The 26,909-nt window shown below is 39.8% G+C and overlaps 1 protein-coding gene across 1 annotated transcript in view; it reads left to right on the forward strand.

Annotated features, from left to right (window-relative positions):
- adcy8 (adenylate cyclase 8 (brain)) overlaps positions 1–26,909 on the forward strand; it is a 190,424-nt gene that overhangs the window by 153,057 nt on the left and 10,458 nt on the right. Inside the window, exons 12-14 of the mRNA XM_041241855.1 lie at positions 377–535; positions 5,274–5,420; positions 15,121–15,213. Of these exons, the coding sequence (XP_041097789.1) occupies positions 377–535; positions 5,274–5,420; positions 15,121–15,213 (399 nt within the window). The remainder of the gene's footprint in view (positions 1–376; positions 536–5,273; positions 5,421–15,120; positions 15,214–26,909) is intronic.

Genomic DNA, 26,909 nt, shown 5'->3' on the forward strand with positions numbered 1-26,909 from the left:
TATATATAGCATATAAAGTGCAGCTTATATATTGTGCAGGTTTCTCTGTGGGGTGAATATTTTCTTGGATACTAAACCCTGTGGGGAACACAAAGGCCATTTTCTAATTTACTGTATCTTCAATGCAACTAAAACAGTTGATATAATGTATCTTGCCAGTCTGCTTGAAATAAACAACAGCTTTATTTCGGTTAAAAAAAAAAAAAAAAAAAAATAGATAAACCTTGATATATTTTAAATGAGTTAACTGCAACAAAATGATAAACAAAACCTGAGAAAATATCTTATCCTTCAATTTGATTACTAATACTTTAATTGCACTGTAATAATACTTCAGTTATTTAACAGTTAATTTCTCTTGTATGTTAATTTGCAGCTGGAATACACAGCCCGTCTAGACTTCCTTTGGCGTGTGCAGGCCAAAGAGGAAATCAATGAAATGAAGGAGCTACGAGAACATAACGAGAACATGCTCCGGAACATTCTACCCAGTCATGTTGCTCGGCACTTCCTGGAGAAGGATAGAGACAATGAGGTTGGGACATATGCTAAATTGTTGTGTTGCCAGGGGCATATATAATGAGATCACTTGATCTAATTCTGTACTTACTCTACTATTTCCACTACCATGTATTTATGTTCATAATTGCTTTTGAAACTTGGTTTGAAATGAAAATATTCAGATAATGTGCACTGATGGGGGTTACAAATTTTAACTTGGAAGGGTTTTAATCAGTTAATCACATTGATGAGCTTTGATTGATTTTAAAAAATAAATTAGCAATCATTTTTGTCTACCTGAGTGTGGTATGAAAAAACGGTGCACGGAAAACGAGAGTAACTACAGAAAAGTATATCCAGTATCTCAGGATGACTACCACTTGCAGCATTTGCTCTTCTGTGCTTTCGTTCATGGCAGTACTACAAGTTTATTGTTTCATCTTTGTCGCAACTAAGTAGAAATATCAGAAAATTGATATTGAAAAACATTTGTTTTAAAAACTGGCTGGCTTAGTGATTTACCTACAGTCTATATAGATCATGTTTGCTGTTAGGAGCATTGAAACGTAAGCGGAACAAAGATAAAGAAATTTCCAATGGTGGACATGTTTCTTAGTTCAGTGGGGTTTTTTTATTTTTTTTTTTTTTTACTTTTAAATGTTAGAGTGTAGTCTGTGCATTACTTTGGCAGCTTCAAACTTGCAAGAATATCAGTTCTTATTCCTGTTTGTCATATTGGAAAAGGCATAATCAACTTAATAGATATCCTGGAGACACAAGAATACACATTACCTGGATTGATTTCACAAACATCTGCTTGGAAGTGGTTTTCTGTCGGCTACCCCTAGAAATGTTGTTGCCTTTTCCTTAATAGTTAAAATGTTCCTATACATTCCACTGCAATTAATAAACATTTCATTAAAAAGTGTTCCATAAACGTTATTACTGTCAATGAATCACATAATTATGTTTAGGTATCTTCATCCATACACTGACAGAGACGTGATTCATGTCCTTGTAAATTCCTTGCTTATAGGCTCAGCCTAAGCTAACATGTATGTATTTGGAACACTGGCCTTTCATCCAGACTTAACACAATAGCCAAAATTGTGGTATTAGGATCCGCCAGGATTCCTGGCATTCCTGATTGAGTCAACTGACATTGACACACAACAGCAAAATGGTGTGGGCAATGATATGTAAATTAAGCAGTGACCCACTGTGAACAGGGTGGCTTAGGTGGTGACGTCAGGTGAGGAAATGAATGGAGACAACAACAGAATGGGATAATGAAAAGCGCTGCAGGGTATTTAATTCAAAATAAAAGATTTAATCAAAACCAAAACACTGACACAAAGCAAAATGGCACTTTGGCCAAACAAACAAACAAACAAACAACAAAAAGAAACAAGTAGTGTGCTGGTTGCAAAACCAGCATGTGTAGCAATTGTTATTTTTAGTTTTTACTCTCCTCTCCACACCCATTCTCCACTCCTGAGCACACTAACCCAGAGTGAGTGAAATATTCACCCATTTTTGCATCTGTACCAAGATTGGATTGCTAATCAATCATTCAATTGGAGTCACGGTACATCTGCACCTGAATTAATTTGTGCACGTCCAGTGCTTTTATACAAATACCCCTTTTACTGTGACTTGAGGTGATTTTGCCATCCTCCTCTCTAAATACAAATGTACATTTTATAACACTTGTGGTACATAAACCCCCATTATATCCCATGCACCAATACATATACACCAACATTAATACAACTCACGCAACATAAACATAAAATACACACAGGGGCGGGGCACACTGCAACCCCAGGGTAGGCAGATCAATGCTATAATGTCACCGCCAACCAAATAGCCCACCAGATTCTCCTCAATGGGACAAGCCCAAAAACCAACAACAAACAAACAAAACTCTGATTGGAAAGGTACAGGTACCCCAGAGACCCAAGCTTTACAAGCCTCCTTTCATTGGTGGATCTAAATGTTGTTATTAACGCCTTTACAAAAGCAGCCGGCCTCAATGACACAACAAATCAAACAGTTTGGACTACAGATGCTAGAATGTTTCCTCTTCCTATACAAGTCAAGCACAGCCAGTCAAAAAATTCCAAAGATATGGCAACATGCTCATGTCATAGCACTCCTGAAGCCAGGGAAAAATCCATGAGACCCATCTTGTTGCTATGCCACACATACATCAGCTCAACCTCATCCGCTCGACGTCACATGTTCTGGGACCCTGCTATCTCACTGCTCAAACCCAGTCTACCTTGGAGTTACTCTTGACCGAAGCCTCTCATACAAAGCACATGTCACGAAGACAAAAGCGAAGGTGAGCACCCGTAAAAACATTCTATACAAGTTCACTAACTCAAAATGGGGAGACAGCCCCTGAACCATTTGAACCACTGCCTTGGCTCTCAGCTTTTCCATCGCCAAGTATGCATGTTCGTGTCACAAAGATGGCAGCAGTGGGTGATGTCAGACCAAAAACAGGAACCAACACAAAATAAACACAGAGGTGGAGTTTTGGTGAAGCCGAGCTGTGCTCAGCATTTAATAACTAAACAGACAGAAAATAAAAGGTTGTAAAGACAAACAAAACACAGGACACGGCACTGGCAGCCAAAACAAAGAGACAAACAAAAAGGACTACACAGAAAAACACAGTGAATTGCTATTATGAAATCTATTATTACCTCCATTCCAATCCCGTTCTCCACTCACCGAACACACAACCCTGAGTGAGTGAAAACATTCTGCTTTTATGCAGCTGTATCGAGACTCAATTGCTAATCAATCATTCAGTTGGAGTCTCAGTACAATGCAGTGGATTCCCTGTGCTCGCATATTATTAAATTTTAACTGCATGTGAAGTGCTATGCAATCCTCGTGCCTAAATACAAATATACATTTATCCATTTATATCCCGTGTACCAATGACTATACACCAACATTAACACACTACACGTAACATACAACACAAATACACTTTGCCATAGTTCCATATGGGAGAGATCTATACATGCCAAGCAGCTTCACCCCATCCTGAATGGCAGTTACCAATGCATCATAAAATGTCTGAAGTCCACCAGCCTTAACAGTTTGTAACAGAACAATCAAGACAAGTAGATGCGAGACACTTGTTGTACGACCACTTCCCAGCCCGTAAGCAACTAGTCACACAGAAGCTTCCTCACCAGCACTCAACCTTTCAATGTCATACCCAAGGAGACCTCACTACAGTTGTAGAATGAGTGGCTAGAGACCACATGTGACATAGAAAAAATTGATATACCAGCGGCCGAGTCCTTACCACCAGGGGCTGATGAACCATGGCAAAGGTGACGATTTCTCAACTGCTCGAAGGAAGCAATGAGGAAGTGGGAGTATACCACCTGCAAAACCACCTGCGATTGTGGCACTGAGCTTCAGACTATGCAACATCTGCTGCAGTGTCCGCACATGCACAATCAATGACCTTGCAAAGAACAACAAACAGGCAAACGTGTGTGTAAAAAAATGGTCAAACGTGGTGTAAAGACACAAGAAGAACACATATCAGCACTTGCTACGCTTCACTCAAGTGGCTAAGCCATAACTTTAAATAGTCACCTATAAAAACTAAAGCATTTCAGTCAAACATCAAGCCTTTGTTAACTTGGTTTTAAATCTGTAAACTTTCACCTTGTGTTTACAAAGCTTTTAATAACCCACACCATCTATTATTCAGTAAAGCTAAGTCTATAGATTATTCAATAGATACCTGTGTGGTTTCTGGTATTTCAACTTTTTCAATCTCACTAACTGTGTAAAAGAAAGTATTGATGAAATGGGTTAATAAATATAATTTCCCTTTTTTCTCATTTGGTGTGATAATTGCAATATCTTTCTTGCAATATCCTGGTAGTCCATAATATTATTGTGTACAATTTATGAGTTGTTGTTGTTCATTTGTATCCCAACTAGTAGTACATGCTCTAAATCCTAACAATGATATATACAATACAGCGGTATACTCTGACAGTGATATATACAGTGTAGCAGTATACACTGACAGTGATATATACAGAATAACAGTATACTCTGACAGTGATATATACAGTGTAGCAGTATACACTGACAGTGATATATACAGAATAACAGTATACTCTGACAGTGATATATACAGTGTAGAAGTATACACTGACAGTGATGTATACAGAAAACCAGTATACTCTGATTTATATACACAGTGTAGCAGTATACACTGACAGTTACCAGTGGTGGATATTTTCTATAAGCATGGCCCACATAGACTGGTAAACCTATTAAAGTATGTGCATTATATTCTTAATATAAAGTAAAAAATACAAAATTATAAATGCAATCTTCAATTTACATCTACAGATGGGTGAGATTAAGGCAATCATGAAACAAGGGGAAGGGAAATGCAAAGAACAACAATTCAATTAGCATACAGCTATTAAGTAACATATCCGTTCAGTTATTGCTATTGCTATGAAAGTTTTATATGCAAATGTCTTAATATTACATTTAGTGAGATTTGCTAAAGCAGTGGACTTAAAAAATAAAAATGAAGGTCACATTAAGGAAGCACATTAAGTGTACTTTAATAACTTCAAAGAAAATTTAGTTTCTACACTTAATAATGGGGAAATTACAGTTAATGTATGGATTGTGGAGCATTGCTTATTTTTTATTTTAATTTTTATATTTACAGTTTAATACAGTGTCTTGTATTGTTCTTCTTTTAGGAACTGTACTCTCAGTCATACGATGCGGTTGGAGTGATGTTTGCATCAATCCCAGGATTTGCTGACTTTTACTCCCAAACTGAGATGAATAACCAAGGAGTGGAATGTTTACGTCTTCTCAATGAAATCATCGCTGACTTTGATGAGGTGATTTACAATGTTAAAACTGCTATACATGATGATTGTATTATCTAATCTATAACATATACAAAAAATATCCATTATTATTTTGTGTTTTTATTAGAGACAATAAATTCCACTAAAACTACCTATCAAGTTGATATAGGAACTATTAAAAAAAAAAAATAATAATTACAAATTTCTGGCCATCAAGGCTATATATAAATAACAGGAGCGATATTAATATAATAATAAATATATGTTAATATAATAAGCAATATAATAAAATATTTATTTATTAATTTATTCCTTTCTTTCTTAGAAAATGCAAATGAGATATGCTTGGTGTTTACGGTTTTAATCTATCTTAAAAGTGAGTTCCCTGCCTGAACCACTGCTTTGCTAAACTTTAGAAAATTCATGCAATAGATAGAACAATATTCATTAAAGCTTAGAAATCAAATAATACGTTGTATATATATTTCCATTACGTCTTTGGCCTTGCCATTCAAGGTATCCCTGCCCATAATTTGGGAAGGCATGGGCAGGAGAGCAGGATATCTGCCCTCCCTAAAAAGATGAGGCCTTTGGAACGCAAAACCAATTGAGATTACCTGGCCTTTAGTAGCTATGATGGAGCAGGAGCTGCCACTCCCCAAATTTTTAAATGCCAAATTAGAGTTTGATTATATTTTACTACTTAATGGCACTAGCTCAGTCAGAAGCCGAGCAGCCAATGGTCACCCCCTAGGGCATCCTAGAACAGACGATGGAATTTCTGAAACTGAAATCGGGACAAGGCACCAGCAAATGTGTTAAATCGGCCTAGGGATGGAAGCAGCATGCAAGGTGAAACTTGCTGTAAGCAAGCCAAGTGAGACATCTTATTAATTTCATAATTATTGGAATAGGTGACTGACCTTTGTTAATGATTTGGACAGCAGCCTCATTATCGCAATTAACTATAATTTGTTTCTTTCTCCGTGAGTGGCCCCAAATTGAACAAACCATGAAGATAGGGTAGAGCTTGAAAAGAACTGTGGATTTAGCTGTCGGGGGAATATTTAATTTGTGAGGCCAGGATTCTGCAAACTACTGACCTCAAAACTGATAGAGGGAGCCATGTCAGTCTGTAATTGTATAGGAGACATTTTGAAATGGTCATTATAAAAAAAAGGAGATGGTTACAAAACAGAGACCAGAATGTTAGATCTGAATGGCAGCCTTCATCTAGTTTAAACTGTGACTGGAGAGAATCAATAGATTTTTTTTAAATCGAATAACCTGGATATAAATTATCTACCTTGAGGTATTATACGCATGGCAAAATTCAAGTGACTGAGTGTGACAGAAATACAATGATTCTTGGTTGTTAATCTTCCTCCCGACCTGTGATGGCGCTAAGTAGCGAGAACAGGTTCTTTGGACAGGCTGGTCTGACAGTTCTTTCCCAGGGTCGGGAAGTCGGCCAGTCTGGAAGAAGGCGAGACTCCGTTGGAAGAACGCATTGACCCGGAAGGGAAACGACATGGCAGCCGCAGATTGGAGAGGCGGTTGCACTCGTTTATCAAGGGGTCATGTGTGGCAGCATAAAGGGGGCGGAGAATCGTAATCTTTTCCTTTGTATTGGTTTACTTGAAGAGAACCGTGAAGGATTGTGAGAAACCCTGTGTTAAGTGAAACAGTATCATAAGTTTTTTTTGTTTGTTTGTCTGAGTGAATAATCGTCTTGTTTGTACCAATAGACGGCCAACATGATTCTGGAGCTGTTGCCGAGGGTGCAGCACTAAAACCAGAACAGCACTGCACTAACTGTCACAAAAAAATAAACTATATCACCCACCATGAGCACTACTGCTCTCACCCAGGACTGGTGACAGTGTATGTATAATTGTGGGGCGGACATGTCTGATTTATTATTGTTTGGGTCTGCAAAACCTGTTATTGTTTGATATTATTGTTACTGGTCATCAGAACTGGATATACAAATAAAAGACACCTTTTCCAAACCGGATTACGTCTCTGTTTGTTTCATTACCTCACTGCATCATCCCTGCACCTGCACCCACATAGCCACTTTGCCACACAATGTGTCAGACACAGGATATGGATCACAACGCAGGGCGGAGCTGCTGGAGGCGCTGGACAGCAGACGAGACTCAGAGGAGAGAAGGAGGGAGGAGAGCTACACTACGCTCATTGAACGGGTAGGACTGGCACATTGCACAGCACCAGCCCCAACCGCAACACCAGCAATGTCGGCACCGAAGCCTCGGTGATGAAGATGTCGGTGGAGGATGACCCAGAGGTGTACCTTGTTGCATTTGACCCTGCCTGATCAGGGAGGCTCAGGCAGCTTACCAGGCTATGAGTGACCTCAATGCTGCCAGTTACGACATGGTCAAGCTGACCATTCTCCGCCACCTCAACGTTACGGCAGAGACCCACCGGGTATGGTTTAGGGAGTACCCGAAGATTCCCAGAGACACGCTCCAGGGTGGTTGCAAAGCAATTGTGTGACCACATTGTACTCTGGCTGACCCCCGAAAAGAAGACCAACCTGCAATTTGGGAAGCAGTGGTTCTGGAGCAATTCTGCCATGTGGTCAGCACCGATACCCAAGCATGGCAATGGCGCCATAACCCCAATACCCTGGAAGAAGCCGTGAAACTGGCTGAGGATTTTGAGGACTCCCTATTCTCCACCAGGACCGGGATACTGTAGGTTCCTGCCTTTCAGAGCAGCTGAACCCCACCTCTCTCTCCTCCACCACCACAAACACCATCAGTCCTGGGACCCAGACCTCCGAGACTTCCGAGTCCAATGGGCCCCCTCGTCTCCCCATCATGGAGGTGCTTCCCCATTGCCATACCACCAATGGGCCAGATATATAACCATTGCCCCCTCTGTCCCCCAACTTGTTTTAGGTGCAACCAACTGGGACATCTGGCCAGGTCATGCTCCACTGCCATGAAGTATGACGTGGCCGCATGTAATTGGGTACCTGAGATAGGTAAGCACGTAAATACAGTATAATCGTAAATCTCGAAAACTACTCACTTCTAAATCTTTTGTAGTCATTTTTGTATTACTTTAGTATAAATACATGTTAATTTGGATTCATATGTTGTTTTTTGCTGACTTTATATGAACGAAAAGACACATTTGCCCATTTTCCCATTGGAAATAGTGATATTTTGAAATATCACTGTCCTGGTCACAAAAGCAAAGTTTGTGGGGAATAATAGCCATTTTCTATACTTTTGAGGCATAAGCAATTAGGTAATAACACTTACTACCCAGGAACAAAGAAATAAATAATTGTTACACGGTGTAATAATAGTTAAATAGCTGCTCACTGCTCTGTTGTTTGTTTCCTGGTTCCTGTTTCTGTTCTGACGTCACCCGCTGCAGCCGTCTTTGTGACAACGCCCGACAGCCTTACAGCATCCTCAATCTGTTGAGAAGGGGTGGGAGGAGCACAAAGGCACATCCAAAAATGTAGTGAAGCATGTGCTCCTATTAAAAGATCGTCTGGATTTTGTCAGTCGTTTGGCCCAAGACAACCTCAAATTGGTTGGCAACAGCAGCATTACAACAAAAATGCACTAATTCGAACCTTTCAACAAGAGACAAGGTAATGGTGCTACTTCCCCCATCAGAATCAAAATTGTGTGTTAAATGGCAGGGGCCATATGAAGTGATTTGGGCTATAGGAAAGGTGAATTATGAAATTAGACAGCCCGATCGCCGTAAAGAATATGAAATTTATCAGGTCCGACATTACAATTTTCCCTTTCCCGTCACATTTGGGACCCTGTCCGACGTAATCAAAAAGACAAAGCATAGATCTGTAGTTGTTTTTTCTTCGGAAAAAGCAAAGAAAACCTTTCAACGGTCGAGTGAGACCGGTAGGAGCGGAATGAAACATATATATATAAGGGCGTATCGCACAGCCCCATCCAGTATAGAGATAATGCAGACATAACAAAGGAGGTAGCTGCTTCTGCATCCAGCGGTCAAAGAATATCACAGACATTTGCAGAGCTTTTTGGAGATGCTATAGTAATAAAATAATGACTTATTGAGGAGTTTGGTGATAAAACGAGTGATCAGGAGAGGATTTATAAAGATACATCTATAAAGATGTATGTGAAAAATACAGCGAACGAGGGGTGGGGCTTGGCTGTAGATACGGTACTGAGTGTCCGAGTGATTCAATGCCTTTTAAACCTGTTTTACTCTGAAAACAAAATATTTTAAACAGTGTGTGTAAAATAAACAGCGCGTGTGAAAATAAATTGGACATGACGCGTGAGAAGCACTGAATAAATGGACTGCAAAGGGTTAAAGCCCTGGCAGACAAGGGAGGTCTTATTTATAGCCCTAGGCAATGTAGAGCCAAGAAAGACTGCACTAATAGCTTCTGTGTGGACTTCCAGAAGGTAAACGCTATTGCCAAGTTCAATGCGTACCCTATGCCTCAGGTCGGCGAACTTCTAGATAGACTGGGAAAAGCAAAGTTTATCTCTACTCTGGACCTGACAAAGAGATACTGGCAGATCCCCTTAACCCGCAATTCTATAGAGAAAAACACATTTTCAACACCAGAAGGGCTGTTCCACTTTAAAACCATGCCGTTTTATGCTACAAGGTGCGCCCCCTGCCTTTCATAGACTGATGGACCAGGTTTTACGCCCACATCATGATTATGCAGCAGCGTATATTGATGATGTGGTGATTTACAGCTCCACCTACCAAGAGCATTTGGCTAGGGTTACAGTCATCTTTCAGTCTCTAAGGGTAGCCCGGCTGACAGCTAACTTAAGAAAATGAGTGTTTTCTAAGACAGATTTTTAATGGGAAATGGAAGGGTGAGACCCGTGATCACCAAAATCCAGGCTTTGGTTGACGCGGCGATCTCCAGAACAAAGACTCGGGTGAGGTCACTACTTGGATTAGCCGATTATTAACGCTGCTTTATCGCCGAGTATGCCACAGTGGTTAACCCTTTATTCGACTTCACCAAAGACTGCTCCAAATTCAATTAAATGGACAGCTAAGTGTCAGGGAGCGTTTGATACTATTAAGCGTAAACTATTGCCAGGCCCCCACCCTTATCACACCTGATTTCACCAAGACATTCATCCTCCACACTGATGCGTCGGACGTGGGTTTGGGTGCTGTCTTGTTCCAAAAGGTAGACAGAGTAGAACACCTACCTCGGGAACTACTCTTTAAATTACCTGCTGGGACATTCATTTGATCTTGTCACATACCACGTTCCACTCAAGTGGTTAAGCACAATGAAGTACAGCAATGCCCAGATAACTCGATGGTATCTGGCATTGCAACCCTTCATGTACCACATGGAATACCCTGCGGGGAAAGACCATCAAAATGCAGATTATTTTTCCCAGGAGGGGGGAATAAACTATTTCACCCACCACGAGCACTACTGCACTCACCCAAAACTGGTGACTGTGTATGTATAATTGGGGGGCAGAAACGTCTGGTTTATTATTGTTTGGATCTGCAAAACCCATTATTGTTTGTTATTATTGTTACTGTTCACCAGACCTGGATATACAAATAAAAGACCCCTTTTCCAAACCGGAAGAAGTCTCTGTTTGTTTCATTACCGCACTGCATCACCCCTGCACCTGCATCCACTCAGCCACTTTGCCACACCGAGTAATGAGAGAAGCTCTCGTTTTGTAATTGTGTCTGCCGCAAAGCATCCTTCCATAAAAAGTAAGTACACTGTCATTGCTCTTGGAGTAGGGAAGCCTGCATTTTAATGCTGTCAAAATTATATCTAAAAACTCTAAAGTAGAAGGATGTATTGTTTTCTCCTCCAATAGGGGCACTCGAAATCTGTAGAAAGTTTTTCTGAACGTTGATATATGAGCACGGGAAGTCAATAACTAAAAAAAATCAATGGGATGAAATACAAAAAGTAATCTACAATTGTTAAAAAACTGAAATTTTATCTACATTTCAACAAAGATTTGTTTTAAACCTTACTTAAACTATGTGGGTGAAGTGAGACAACAAGCATTGCAAAGGTTGAAGAGCATAGACAGCAGTGCTTTACCAGGCAAACTTAGACTCTGGTGATTTCAGTTTGGTCTACTGCCAAGACTTCTGTGGCCACTCGCTGTGTGTGAGGTTTCCTTGACAACAGCAGAGAAGCTGGAAGCATTAATCAGTTCATATGTCAAGAAATGGTTAGGAGTTCCACACTGCCTCAGTAGAGTGGGACTGTATGGTAAAGGGATACTGCAGCTGCCAGTCTCATCTCTAACTGAGGAGTTTAAGTACGCCAAGGTTCAATTGGAAATAACATTGGCAGAGTCACACAACAAATGTGTGAGGGAGGCAGCACCTGTGTTGAAAACTGGAAGAAAGTGGGAGGCAAGGGAAGCTGTGATAGATTCAAAGGCTGCCCTTCCTATCAATGATATCATGGAAGAGGAAGCCTTGGTTTCAGTTCAGCTCCTCTTACATGGCACAAAGCAGCCCCTGCTCAGTGGAGGAAGCTGGTAGTCAATGAGGTGCAAAATCAGGAGGAGAGGATGAGGTGTGCAAAGGCAATTTCCCAGGCCAAGCAGGAAGAATGGAGATGGGAGAGTGTGGAATAATGCAAGATTGGCTGACAAGATATATGAATACTGGAACATAGCAGGATCAGTTCCTCATCAGGTCAACATATGATCTTCTCCCATCACCTCATAACTTTAATCTATAGGTAGGAGAGATGTCTTTGGTGTCCTTTGTGTTCATCGCCAACTACATTAAGACACATTGACAGGATGTAAGGTAGGTCTTAGCCAAGGACGGTTAATTTGGTGTCATGACCAGGTTCTGCAAAGTTTGGCCTTAGCATTGGAAGACAAGCACAGCATGACCAACAGGTTGCCACCAATTCCAGCAATATATGACTGTGGCAAAGTGGCTGCTGATTGTGAACAGGTGTATAGCAGGTGCAGTGCTGATGCAGTAATCCAAAGAAACAAACAGGCAACAAAGTACGGGTAAAATGGGTTGTTTTATTTGTTTTTTTTAATCCAATAGTCTGATGACCAGACAGTAAATAATAAAGCTTTTGCAATACACAACAATGTGTGTTGTGCAATGAAAAATGGGGTTGCAGTCCTGTTATAAGTATGGTAGGTTTAAAACACACAATTAGACACACACATGTTCACAAAGTCCAAAGTGAGTGCTCTCAGTGCTTGTGGTGCAGTACAATTAGTGCTATCAATGTTAATCATGACTGTAGTGCTGTGTTGATCCGGTTTTGTGCTGACCCTTGGCGGCAGTTCCGAATCTGTATTAGCTGTCTGGTGATTCATAACACAGACAGTTACTAACAGACAAAACAAACAAACAAATACTTTTTTCTTTTTGGGAACTCTCCTGTTCCTTCCAGTTCCTCTCAATTTGAACCAAGCAAAGGAAAAGATTACTGATTCTCTGACCTCCTTTATGCTATCACGCATGACCCGTTGGTAAATGATTGCAGCTGCTTTTATTGCTTGCAGCTGCTACCTCATTTACCTTTCAGGTCAATACGTTCCTGCAATGGAGTCTCACCTTCATCCAGGGTGACCGACTTCCCAACCCTGGAGACGAACTGTCAGGCCAGCCCATCTCAAAACTTTCCTTTTCGCTATTTTGTGCCCTCACAGGTCGGGAGGGAGATTTCCAACCAGAACTCATTATATTTCCGTCACAGTGACACATAAAGAACAATATTCCTCCATCCAGGAGAGCAACATCCAAGAAAAGGTAATAAAACCAAAACTTGTCTAGGATAACTGGAAGTTGCTAGTGACTGGACAATGTTGGCAGATGTTGGTCAACGGCTCATTTTCCCACCTGAGATTGCCACCACTAACCTTTGACCTCATATTGTCTTGTGGTCTGGATCAGCATGCCTTGTTCACCTGGTAGAGTTAACAATGCCATGGGAGAGTGCTGTGGATGAGGCGTATGAAAGGAAGAAACTTCAGTATGGTCAAGTAGCTGCTGAAGCGGAACAGCAAGGATGGAGAGTCCAGGTTTACCCAGTGGAGATGGATTGTCGAGGATTTGTGCACATTCTCACAACCCAGTTTCCCAGACATCGAATTCAGTTGTCAAGAGTTGCGACACTTAGTGAAGAACTTATCTGAAGCAGCAGAAAGCAACAGCAACTGGCTCTGGTTGAGATAAAAAGATTGTGGTTGGGGACCTCAAGCATAGTAGAAAGAAAGCAACGTCAATGAAAAGAAAGGTAAGTAAGCTGGACTTACATGAGCAGGGAACAGAGGGAGGTGATGCTGGGACACCAGAATCCCTGTCGAGCCCTCTTAAGGTGTAGTAGACTAGTCGATGAAACACCAAGGATGGAAGGTGCCCATTTGAAGACCCCAGAGAAGTACCCTACTCAGCTCATTGCAGATGGTTGTCATGCTGATGTGCTAGGGAGGCTACACTGTGGTTGATCCCTGTAGCCAGCATTGCAGCTGTTGTGTGTGCTGATGCACCAGGGAGGCAAAATAGGCTGATCCATGGAGCCACCATTACAGTTGAGCCATCAATACCAGGCAGAAGCATATCTACATCATCATATGGAAGGAAACACAGATGGATCACATTAGTTTGCAGTAAAAGAAGCTATGTCTTAGTTGTTGATGATTTTGGTGAGAGCTGAGTCCAATTTCAGCATGAAGTTTAATCATCTACTCTTATGTAATGGAAATCATTAGTATCAGGAGATACCTAACTACATGATAATTTGTTCCCTCCCTGGATTTGTCAACAGAGACTGTTGTGCACTCCTTCAAAAAATGTTATATATCAAACCAGCTCGACAGAACAGAAGACGACATTGTCTGGGAGATGTCAAGCAAAAAAAAGTGCTCCTCCAACTCCATGGATGAGGATAATGAATAAGACAGATTTGTTGTTGTACAAATATTGTTCATTTACCATCATAACAATATGCATTACCAATATGCCTAATAGACGAGTTTGTAGCATTTCATTGCAAAAAAAATGTGTATTCTTTTAAATAAATATGCGTAATAGAGGTTGTATATTTGTTAATGCATCATTATTTGATGTTTAATTTTTTTCTGAAATGGGGGGTTGGGCTGCATCTTAAAGGGTATATAAGGACCTTTTTATTTTATTGTGTAACATGTTCCCTTGTGTTGCTACAACTGTTTATGTAAGGTGTTTGTATTGTTTTATATATATATATATATATATATATATACTATATATATATCCTATAATAGTATTATCTATATATAGATATATATATTAACATTGATTTTAACCATTTTTTACAAACACATGGGGACATGTAACACAATAAATAAAAAGGTCCTTATATACCCTTTAAATTTATTTGAAGTAAAACGGTACCTCTCTGACCTTGTTGCCATTAAGTGTTTTAATTTTTTTGTTACCGATTCAATTATCTAGCAAAAGGCCAGCCAACATGAATGCATTGAACATATTTGAATGTACAGGAGGCATTATAGTTCTCTACTGGAAAAGTAAAATGTACTTTCTAAAATTTATTGAAGACACCCATTACTGTGTATGTGGGTTACCTGCCTCCACTGTCCCTATTGTTTCTACCTCAGGAAACAGAAGACATTCAATTTAGTTTAATTTAATCTAAATGGATATGAAAGCTGAATGATACATTTTCTGTTCTTTTTTTTAGTTACTTGGTGAGGAACGATTTCAAGATATTGAAAAAATTAAAACTATCGGAAGCACCTACATGGCTGTGTCAGGACTGTCACCTGAAAAGCAGGTATTACCCCTCTGCATGTGCTCCACTTTTGCTAATTTTTTATAGTTTAACATTCCATCTGTTGGTTATTGCACCAGTTATGACAGCTGCATGCTATAACACATCAAGAAATCCCATTCTTCACATCAACCGTGCCACAATGACTTTCTATAATGCTTTATTCTCAATATTGGTACAGGACAGAAGTTTGGTAGGATATATCTTACCGCACACCCTCTCATGGATTTTTGTGCTTACCACTTGAAAAATGTCTCTATATATGCATTTTTTAAAAAGAAAACAAAAACTGAAAAATTATTTAAACTTTAAATTAATTTTTATTTTAAGTGTCTTTCCACAAGCACTTCTGCTTACCACTTTCGCTATAAAGTCTACAAATTGTCTTGAAGAATTTATTACAGCTTAATTGATAATTTATTTACTTTTTTATTTTTATACTGCAGCTTTATATTGTTTTTCTGTAAAGTAATACTACATTTTATACACAATGATATGCACATTTTATCTTTAGAATAATGATGCTCTGCACCTTTACATTTTAAACGGTAAGCTTTCATTCTCACAACCAGTTAAGATCTTTTCACACCAAGCGCGTTGTGTCAAAGCTTCAGAGTTCAGCGTATTTTTACACCGCTTTTACACCAAAGACGTCAATCAATCTGAAGTGTTACTGAACTCAACATTTCCTTAGTCTCAGAATTACATTTTTTATACCTTTCAGCACTAAGTACTGTAACAGCAGTACTATTGCATGAGAACTAATAATAAAGTTAAATGTATTTTGCAGAACAAATTTAAAGGAGAATGTGTTATAAATATTTAGTATACATTATTAGGGTGGGTGAAGTAGGTATCTGGCGATTCTGACTTTAAGAAGAGTTTTGCTCAGAATGATCGGTGCTGTTCATGAATTTTGCAGTTTTCTCGTTGTATAATTGAATACTAATCAGTGAGGCTTATTTTTATTGTTGCCTGTAGTTTCTTCCTGTGATCTCAAAACTCCACACTGGTCAAAATGTGAAATGCTGCAATTCCGTGGCATCAAGTTTTAGTTTTATAGTGCTACTATTATTCAAGCTCCATTTCTCAGAGTTTTTGTTGATGTTGATTCATGTTTGTAGACAGTCTAGCTTTCTGATAGCATAGGCACTTGATCATAGGACATACAGAAAGGTGAAAATGACGTATTTCCTTTACTCTGAGATTTAAAAACCAATCAGGGCCAAAGTAAGATTTATATTATTTGCTGTTGAAGGTGTCATTTTAGATTTGTGGGCAGAAATATGATCCGCGCTTGGAAAATTTGCAATAGTGCGCCACCAAAGAAAGAGACCCTGGCATAACAGACCATTTGTGAAGCCGCACAAAATAAGGATTTTAGAAATGGGTTAAATAACATTTCTCATCAGTGGTTTGTCATCTATAATCCTTCTAGAGCCCCAGGCAATTGGGGTGGGGTGACATACACCATGCGCTACATAATTTGAAAAGTCAAAGTGGTCTGGTGTCTAGAAAAATGGTTCCAATCCTTTTTCAATGTAGTGACCACCACCTCAGTTTATTTAAGATTACTTTTCACAAGTTTTTACAAAGGAGGATACAAACAACATGCCCCACATGTCATCCAGTTCCTATCCAGTTTTAAATAACTTCAGCATAACCGAGGCAGAAGTGTTAAAGGGACTAGGAGCTCTTAAAATAAGCAAATCCCCTGGACCGGATGAGATCCTCCCAATAGTACTCAAAGAAATGAAAGAAGTTATTTACAAACCGCTAACCAAGATCATGCAGCAGTCTCTTGACACAGGGGTGGTACCGACAGACTGGAAAATTGCAAACGTAATACCGATCCACAAAAAGGGAAACAAAACTGAACCAGGTAATTACAGACCAGTAAGCCTGACTTCTATTATATGCAAACTTATGGAAACTATAATAAGATCCAAAATGGAAAATTACCTATATGGTAACAGAGTCCTGGGAGACAGTCAACATGGTTTTAGGAAAGGGAGATCGCGTCTAACTAACTTGCTTGATTTTTTTGAGGATGCAACATCAATAATGGATAATTGCAAAGCTTATGACATGGTTTACTTAGATTTCCAGAAAGCTTTTGACAAAGTCCCGCTCAAAAGATTAATTCTCAAACTGAATGCAGTAGGGATTAAAGGAAACACATGTACATGGATTAGGGATTGGTTAACATGTAGAAAACAGAAAGTACTGAGTAGAGGAGAAACCTCAGAATGAAGTGTGGTAACCAGTGGAGTACCACAGGGATCAGTATTAGGTCCTCTGCTATTCCTAATCTACATTAATGATTTAGATTCTGGTATAGTAAGCAAACTTGTTAAATTTGCAGACGACACAAAAATAGGAGGAGTGGCAAACATTGTTGCAGCAGCAAAGGTCATTCAAAATGCTCTGGACTAGATTCAGAACTGGGCAGACACATGGCAAATGACATTTAATAGAGAAAAGTGTAAGGTACTGCACGTAGGAAATAAAAATGTGTGTTATAAATATCATATGGGAGATACTGAAATTGGAGAAGGAATCTATGAAAAAGACTTAGGAGTTTTTGTTGACTCAGAAATGTCTTCATCTAGACAATGTGGGGAAGCTATAAAAAAGGCCAACAAGATGCTCGGATACATTGTGAAAAGTGTTGAATTTAAATCAGGGGAAGTAATGTTAAAACTGTACAATGCATTAGTAAGACCTCATCTTGAATATTGTGTTCAGTTCTGGTCACCTCACTATAAAAAAGATATTGCTGCTCTAGAAAGAGTGCAAAGAAGAGAGACCAAAATTATTCCAGGTAAAAGGCATGTCATATGCAGACATGCTAAAAGAATTGAATCTGTTCAGTCTTGAACAAAGAAGACTACGCGGTGACCTAATTTAAGCATTCAAAATTCTAAAAGGTATTGACAATGTCGACCCAAGGGACTTTTTCAACCTGAAAAAAGAAACAAGAACCAGGGGTCACAAATGGAGATTAGACAAAGGGGCATTCAGAACAGAAAATAGGAGGCACTTTTTTACACAGAGAATCGTGAGGGTCTGGAATCAACTCCCCAGTATGTTGTTGAAGCTGACACCCTGGGATCCTTCAAGAAGCTGCTTGATGAGATTTTGGGATCAATAAGCTACTAACGCCAAACAAGCAAGATGGGCCGAATGGCCTCCTCTTGTTTGTAAACTTTCTTATGTTCTTATGTAGTGTTTGGATTTTTCCCACGGACTACTTGCCATGCATTTTTTCGCAACAGCATTTTGAAACTAATTTGTTGGCTTATATGTACCTAACTTAACGAGATCCTTGGGCTTGAATCTTCATTACCAGTTCATCAAGGAATGTTGTCATTTTACAAATTGAAAGTTGTTGATGGCAAAGTTCCCGTTTCTTTTGTTTAAAAAAGTTATTATTTCACATTCTGAATGCTTTGTAGATAAATGCCATCTCAATTTTACAGGTTTAAGTTTAGCTTGACAAAACCTCCTGACAAATAATGCAAAAAAATCTTTAGGTCATCCTCGGATCCAGTAAATATACAACTGCTGGTCCCCGCAACTTATTGCACTCGCTGAGTCGCCATCGTAGGTTGTTGTAAATTTAAAAAAACACACCAAAATACGAAGACAAGGAGGAGGGTGTTTCCAGAAGTAGTGTTAAAATAATTCCCTTTTGGCATATAGTCTTTTGTGATATTAAACCTGGCTGAATTAACCCATATAATAACATGGCGCTGAAATACATCATTCACACTACGATACAGTTCACAGTTAAGCAAGAAATACAGCCCCCTTTTTACATTCATTTCTATTACTATATGCAGTTAACCTCTCTAAAATGTAAAATATGGAAATAGGAGTATTCCAGTCTCTGGCAACACTGTAGCACAGTTTATATTGTTGAAAGTTTTTTTCTTTGGTTTTAATGTTTGTTTGTTTGTTTGTTTGTTTGTTTGTTTGTTTGTTTGTTTGTTTGTTTTAACTTAGCCATTCCAACCAAGTTAAGAATATTCAATGCAGTGCACTTTTATGCTGAGCTAAAAGGCTGGGATAGCCAGATTACACTTTTGTTTTTTTGATTTTTGTCTGAGCAATGAAAACAAGTAGTAAAATCATCACAGATTAGAAAGATGTGCATTTGTTTCAGTTAATGGTGGCTTTCAAGGCAGCACTTGGTATTGCATCAAAGGGAGCTGTAATATACATTAATTTATAAACACACTCATAATAAAAGAAAACAGATAAAGGGGAAAAATGCAGACTATATATATATATATATATATATATATATATATATATATATATATATATATATATATATATATATATATATATAATGTGGTAAAAGCTGTTTGTTGTGTTGATTATTAATACATAGATTCTGATTCTAACTCTTTGGCTTTTTGTAGAACTACTTAGATTATATCCTACATGTCAAATTTTCTACACATAATCGTGGCCATACTTTAGATTTGGTCATTTCTCGTGGTTTAGCTGTTAAGAACGTCATAACCCTAGATCTTGTTATTTCTGATCATCTTGCCATTCTTTTTAGGTGAATCTGCCAGTATCTACAAAGACTGTAGAACGTACATTTAAATCCTGGGTAATTAAGTCTTCAACTGCTGTTAAGCTTTCTGATGTATTAAACTCATTAGCATCCTCTGAGTCCTCATCAGTAGATGAGCTGGTTAATACCTACAACACCACCTTGACTGGTATCTTAGATACTGTAGCACCAATCAAAACTCAGAGTGACTTTTAAAAAAGGTACCATGGTTTAATGATACAACTCGTAAGGTGATATATGAGGGTCATCAAATAGAACGGAGATGGTGGGAATCTAAATTGAATGTTCATTACATCTCATGGAAGTGCCACCTGGCTATATATAGGAAGACTCTGGCATTGGCTAGATCATCATATTATTCAAATTTAATTGAAACAAATAAAAATAATTCTAGATTTCTTTTTGCTACCCTAGAAAAATTAATCATTCCCCTAATAGTCCTACCCTTGACATTGGCTCCTGTCATAGCTGTAATGACTTCTTACATTTCTTAAAAATAAAATACTAGACATCAGAAAGGAGATTCCACAGACATCTTCTATTGAGGAGGACTCCAGTACAACTATACCTATTAAGGCTACTATGGGGCTTATTCTTTGATTACACTTACAGGAACTGACAGAGCTAATTCAACTTATGAGAGCTACTACATGCTCTCTTGATACTACAAAACTATTAAAAGATGTTCTTGGTGTTATTTATAACCACTTTTTAAAAATTATAACTTGTTCACTTTCCTCCGGTATAGTTCTCTCAGCTCTTAAGGTAGCTGTGGCAAAACATATGCTTAAGAAATACAATTTGGACCCTAAAGTTCTCAATAACTATATGCCAATCTCCTAGCTACAATTCTTAGATAAGGTTCTAAAGAGAGTTGTTGCAGTTCAATTACAAAAAATTCTAACTCTTAATGGTATAATCAAGAAGTTTCAATCTGGTTTTCGTGCTGCATGTAGCACCGAGACGACCCTTGTCAGGGTTGTGAATGACAGGCTTTCTATCAGTATTAATTCTTCTAGAGCAAGTGCTGCCTTTGATACTGTAGACCATTCCATCCTACTGAATCATCTTGAAAGCACAGTGGGACTGTCTGGACTGACATATCCTGGTTTCCTGGTTCAAATCTTATCTTTCTGATTCAGGTTTCAGTTTCTCTCTATTGGGGAGGTAAAATCGGCATAATCGGAAGTTGTCTGTGGTGTTCCACAGGGCTCCATTCCAGGTCCCTTGCTGTTTTCATTATATATATATATATATATATATATATATATATATATATATATATATATATGCATGCTACCGTTGGGTGACATTATCCACAGACAAGGGGTGAACTTCCATTGCTATGCTTATGATACCCAGCTATATTTGTCCCTAAAGCCAGGAATTTCTTCTGCCAGGGCATTATTAATTACTTGCCTTACAGACATCAAGCATTGGATGTCACAGAATTTTGTTTTGTTGTCTTCAGATAAAACTTAGGTTATGCTAATGGGCTCACAGAACCAGCTAAAAGGAAATGTGGGAATACATGAGTTTGACCCTTGCTATCTATCCTATCATTTGAGACTCATATTAGGGAAGTTATTAAAGTATCTTTATACCATTTGAGAAATATAACCAAATTTAGACAAATAATTTCTGTATCTGATGCCGACTAATGCATGCCTTTGTAGCGTCAGAAGGTGTGTGGGGAGGGGGGGGGGGGTCATCATATCATTCTGTGCATGAAAGTAACAGAATTGGAATATACAGAGGGGATCTTAAACCATTCTCTGTGTCTTCTTGGTCTGGTTACAAACTCCCCCACTGACAAAAAATGTTTTTTGAAAGAGTTAAACTAACTGCTGGACAAGTGTTTTATCTCTGCCTATCACTGAATGAGTCATTTCGTCGCCAGTTGTGTTTTGCTGAGGGAAACTTCCAGACAATTCTGAGTACCTTGACACTAAGATGAGAAACGGTTCTTGTCATAAATCCAGCCGACGGGGGAGAAATAGCGGACCAATGGAGAACAAGGGACCACGTCGGTACGAGAACAACCAATGAAAGACACTTCACATGGGCTCAGGCACTGCCCAAAATATCCAGACTAGCCAATCATAAGGTTGAAGAGAAAATCACAAAAAACGCTGGCTTTCAAAATGTGAGCAGCGAACTGCTGCTTCCAGACATGAGTGCTGACCGCAAAGGAGGTGTGCACAAGTAGTGTCCACCTGCCTGAGTTGGCTTGAAGTTCGGAGGGACAAAATGGATGCCACACTGCTCTGAACAAAGTTGCAGAGTCATGGGAGCATACGTGCTTGAATTCACAGAAGGCAAGGAAGAACCATGTTCTGAATAATGGCTAGAATCATCTTCTGAAGAAGGGCCCCGCCGTCTGTCCTACGAGAGACTGGAACAGTAAGCGGAATACTGCATTAATCAGAAAGTGGGTCTTTGTTTCCATGTATCTGCATGAAACGAACTGAAGCGAAGCCGTCAGTTATGTTTTTGGAAGATTCCAAGGGAATTGCCACAAGAACACAAACTATATAACTTTTCAATTGCAATGCATTAGCTGAACTGAGTTACGTCTGATCAATGGAACTATTCTGACTGGGAAAACTGCCAACAACAAAGATAATGTTGCAAGACTTGAAGATCAACAAGCTGATCTCCATTTGAAAAGGAACTATTGGTTATTGCAAGCTAACATACAGCAAAGTACCATCTACATCGGAACTGCAGATCTGGAAAGCTGCAGTATTCAGCGACACAGATTGATGTCTGTATATAGAAATCGATAAGTATTCAACATGTCTAATATTAAATACTTTATGACTCGAGAAAGTAACTGAAGCAAATGCTATCAAGTTAAGCGGAAATATAACTTCCTGTTGTAGAGTGTGTAAGAAATGTATTATGTTTGTTTAAAATGTGCAAATGTAACATATTATTAGTTTGGTACATCACATCTAAACTAAATTAACAAGGTAAGACTAATTTGCTAAATTAGGTACTGGAATGTTGGATTCCGTTCTGAATGGGAAGTTGAATTAATCTCGTGCATATTTACATGATCGATTACAACGAAAAACGGGTATTGAAAATACTAATGCAAAGTAGATAAAACATATTAAATATTAGTATATTAACCGCGTATGCTAATTATGTTATGGTCGTTGTAATCATTTGACTATGGAATCAATGAACTGCATATTACTATTCATGCATATCTCTAACCAATAGCCTTTCCTTTCTGTAATATTAGATTAGTTGTGCACCCCTTTTTCCCTTAAATAAACGACTGTTTATGTCAATTGTTGTCAAGGGAATCTGAGTTCTACACGATATCAGCGAACTATTATGGTTCTTAAACAGTGCACCTAGAGACTAATTTATATACAAATAAATTGTATACCAAAGTCACTACATCTTTGTTTCATCTAGAATTGATTATTGTAATGTACTTTTTTCTGGTATCCCAAAATGTGTGGTATACCGCTTATAGCTTGTTCAGAATACCACTGCTAGATTTCTGACTAAAACCAGGAAACAAATTACCCCTGTTTTGGCCTCTTTACACTGGCTCCCTGTGCAGTATAGAATTGATTTTAAGATTTTGCAGTTAACTTACAAGGCCCTGAATGGATTAGCACCTAATTATTTGTAGGAGTTACTAACCCCATATCTTCCAAACCGCACTCAGAGATCACAGAATGCAGGGCTGCTCATTATTCCTAGGTCGTGGAGACCAAGAAGGTGGCGCTGCTAGTTGCCCCTATAACACCGGGGCAGACGTTCGGAGCGACAATTGCTGTGAGCATTGAGAGGTCCCACAAGGCCACGGAGGTCGCTTCGAAATTCTCGCGCCTTATGGCCTACCACCAGCACCCTAGGTGGCCTTCACAGCCTGAACGCCCAGACCAAGCAAGCAGGCAGAGGAAGAGTTCAGGGCCGGCCAGGGCTAAGCGGTTCTCTGGCTGGAGACTGAGGATGGGGCCTAAGAAAGACTTGCCCCCTCCCAAGCCCCAGGGAGACCGCCCCTGAAGGGCTCTGGCTGCCATACAACCCCCCCTTCACAACCAGACTAACCATTGGACATGACCCATGGCAAGGCTGCACCCAGGACTCCAGGGTCCTATCAACAAGGAGACACGGTTACGCTCTGCAATTCCGTTTAGGCCCACCACCCTTCAAGGGTGTGCTTATTACCACGATCGAACCAGCGTGCGCAATTCACCTTCAACAGGAGATTGCCAATCTTCAACAGAAGAACGCTGTGCGCTTGGTAAACCCAAGTGATGCCCTCAGAGGCTTCTACTCCAGGTACTTCCTGGTGTCCAACAGGAAAGAAGTTAAGGCTCTCTATATATCAACAGAAGAGCCGTTTCAGTCCACAGTGTTCCTGGGGATCAATTTGAACTCTGGGAGTAAACACGCTAATTCACCCCTGGCCACAGGGGCTCTTGTATGCGTTCCCTCCACTACCACTATTACCCTTGACACTAGAGAGGATCAGGGTGGAGAGATCCCAGGTTTTGCTGGTTGCACCCAGACGGCCAAGGCACACCTGGTTTGCTCTCCTGTCCAACATGTTGTTCGGCCAACCATGGCAGCTCCTGCACGCAAGGACCTCCTGAGCCAAGCGGAGGGGTTATTATGGCATGTGAACCCAGCCCAGCTCCAGCTCTGGGTCTGGCCGTTGAATGGAGCCATCTAATCAGACAAGGTTTCCCAGATGCAGTGGTAGAGACACTACAGTCTGCTAGGGCGCCTACCACTAGAGCCCAGTATTCATATAAATGGAAAGTTTTCCAAGACTAGTGCATTGCTGCTGGTTACGATCTGCTGACCTGCCCTATTGGGACAATCCTAACCTTCTTATAACACCTGGTTGATGTGGGAAAAAGGTCTGTCTATTTGGCAGCAATATCTGTGTCCTCTGGGGCGCACTTCCTGGCAGTGCAATTTCTTAAAGGGGCTCGGAGGCTCTGTCCTCCAATGAAAAGCATGGTCCCTAAGTGGGATCTGGAACTGGTGCAGCGGTTCCTTACAGGTCCCCCATTTGAGCCCATGGCCTTGGCAGAGCTGCGCCCCGTTTCCCTCAAAGTGGCATTTTTATTAGCCGTTACATCTGCCAGAAGAGTAAGTGAGCTTCATGCGTTGTCCATCGATGACACATGTATGGCTTTCACTGGAAATGACTCGTAGTTAACATTAAGAACAAACCCAGCCTTTTTGCCAAAGGTGGGCTCATCATTTCATATTAACCAACCAGTGGTTTTGGAAACTTTCAGACCCTCCCACAAATCAGAAGGGGGACCGTAGACAGCACATGCTAAGCCCGGTCCGGGCTCTGCGCTGCTACCTGGATAGGACAGCGTCCTGGATACAGCCCAACCAGCTGTTTGTCTGCTATGGGTCCCGCTCTAGAGTTCAGGCCCTATCGAAGCAAAGTCTAGCGCACTGGGTGGCAGATGCCATACGCTTGGCGTATGAACAGATAGACTCCCCCATGCCGGGGTACATTATGACCTATTCTACCAGGGGCCAAGCAACTTTGAGGGCTCTCTTTCTTGGCGCCTCCTTGGATGAGCTTTACAATGCTGCTACATGGACAGGTAGTCAGACATTTGCACGGTTTTTCCACCTTGATGTTGCGAACCGAGCGAGGCCCTTTCTAGGGTGTTGCAGGCGGCATGCCCTTAGGCATCATGTGGGCTCTGAGGCTATCACCGTGAGGCTGTATTGTCAGTAATCTGGAGCCATGACAGCTTTGGTACAGCTTTCCATTCGGTAATGGTTGTCATTCCACTTGAAAGGGAATGTTAGGTTATTACCATAACCCTGGTTCCATGAAAAGAATGACAACCATTACCCTTCAAGGTTGTGTCCCCAGCTGACCACCGATTTTGAAAGAAAATGGCGATATGTTAGAGTGAGTACGACCCTCTTCAGCAGGAGGTGGGAGGGACTTCCTTCTCACACCAGGGCCCTGATAGGGCAGCCTTTTTATATATGCTCAGTGATTGACGTCCAGAGAGGCTCTTCCCATTCGGTAATGGTTGTCATTCTTTTCAGGGAACGTTTTCTAGTAACTGAAGGTATTGTATGCTGGGAGATGCAGTTGCTAGTGGAAGTTTTAGGGGACTACTGTATATAGTTTGCCTGAGGTATCTATTTGAAAGGAAACATATGGTAATTTTGGTGCAGTGCCAAGCACTAGGATTTACTAGGCCCTAGCACTGCTGCAGCACAACCTAAAAAAAAAAAAAAAAATAAATCAATTATGGAACAAGATTAATAAATTTGATTAATAGCACAATTTTAGTTCATATTGAAACATTAAGCTTCAAGTTAGTAACAAAACATATTAAAACGTATTAAATTAATGTTATCAAGTACAATAGTTAGTATGAAATTGCTTCTATAAAAAAAACATTTCAAAACCTAGTCCACAGTACAAATGCATTCATTACAACTCATATGCGAAAACATTATTCTAGGAACATACTAACAAATTAATTTTGACCATCCGTTAGTTAAGGCGGAATTTTGTGATGCAGCCAGACTCCGACAAGTTCAGCTTGTTTGATGTGGAACAGGAACAGCTTTCAGCCTTTTTGCTAAATCATTTAGTTCCATTTCTGTTCTAGACTGACCGATTTGGGGATGCTGTTTGTGCATTGTGGGGAATTTTTTTCCAACTTTCCAAGCAGTAGTTACATCATATGTAATAAGTTATAATATTAATATTATTGGTCAAATATAGAAAAAAATTTTGCTTTATAGCACAGACCATCATAAATGGAGGCTTGTGACGAAGTGCCCGCCCCTGTGTGTATTTTCTGTTATATGTTGCGTGTTGTGTGTTTAATGTTGGTGTATAGTCATTGGTACAAGGGATATAAACGGGTCTGTGTAACACGAGTGTTTAAAATGTATATTTGTATTTAGGCACGAGGATTGCACAGCACTTCATGTGCAAGTAAAATGTAATATGTGAGCACGGGGAATTGCACTTTATTAATTCACGTGCAGTTGTACCGCGACTCCAATTGAAGGATTGATTAGCAGTCGAGTCTCGGAACAGCTGCATAAAAGCAACATGTTTTCACATACT

The sequence above is a fragment of the Polyodon spathula genome, chromosome 3 (genome assembly GCF_017654505.1).
Source record: "Polyodon spathula isolate WHYD16114869_AA chromosome 3, ASM1765450v1, whole genome shotgun sequence".
Classification (NCBI taxonomy): Eukaryota; Metazoa; Chordata; class Actinopteri; order Acipenseriformes; family Polyodontidae; genus Polyodon; species Polyodon spathula.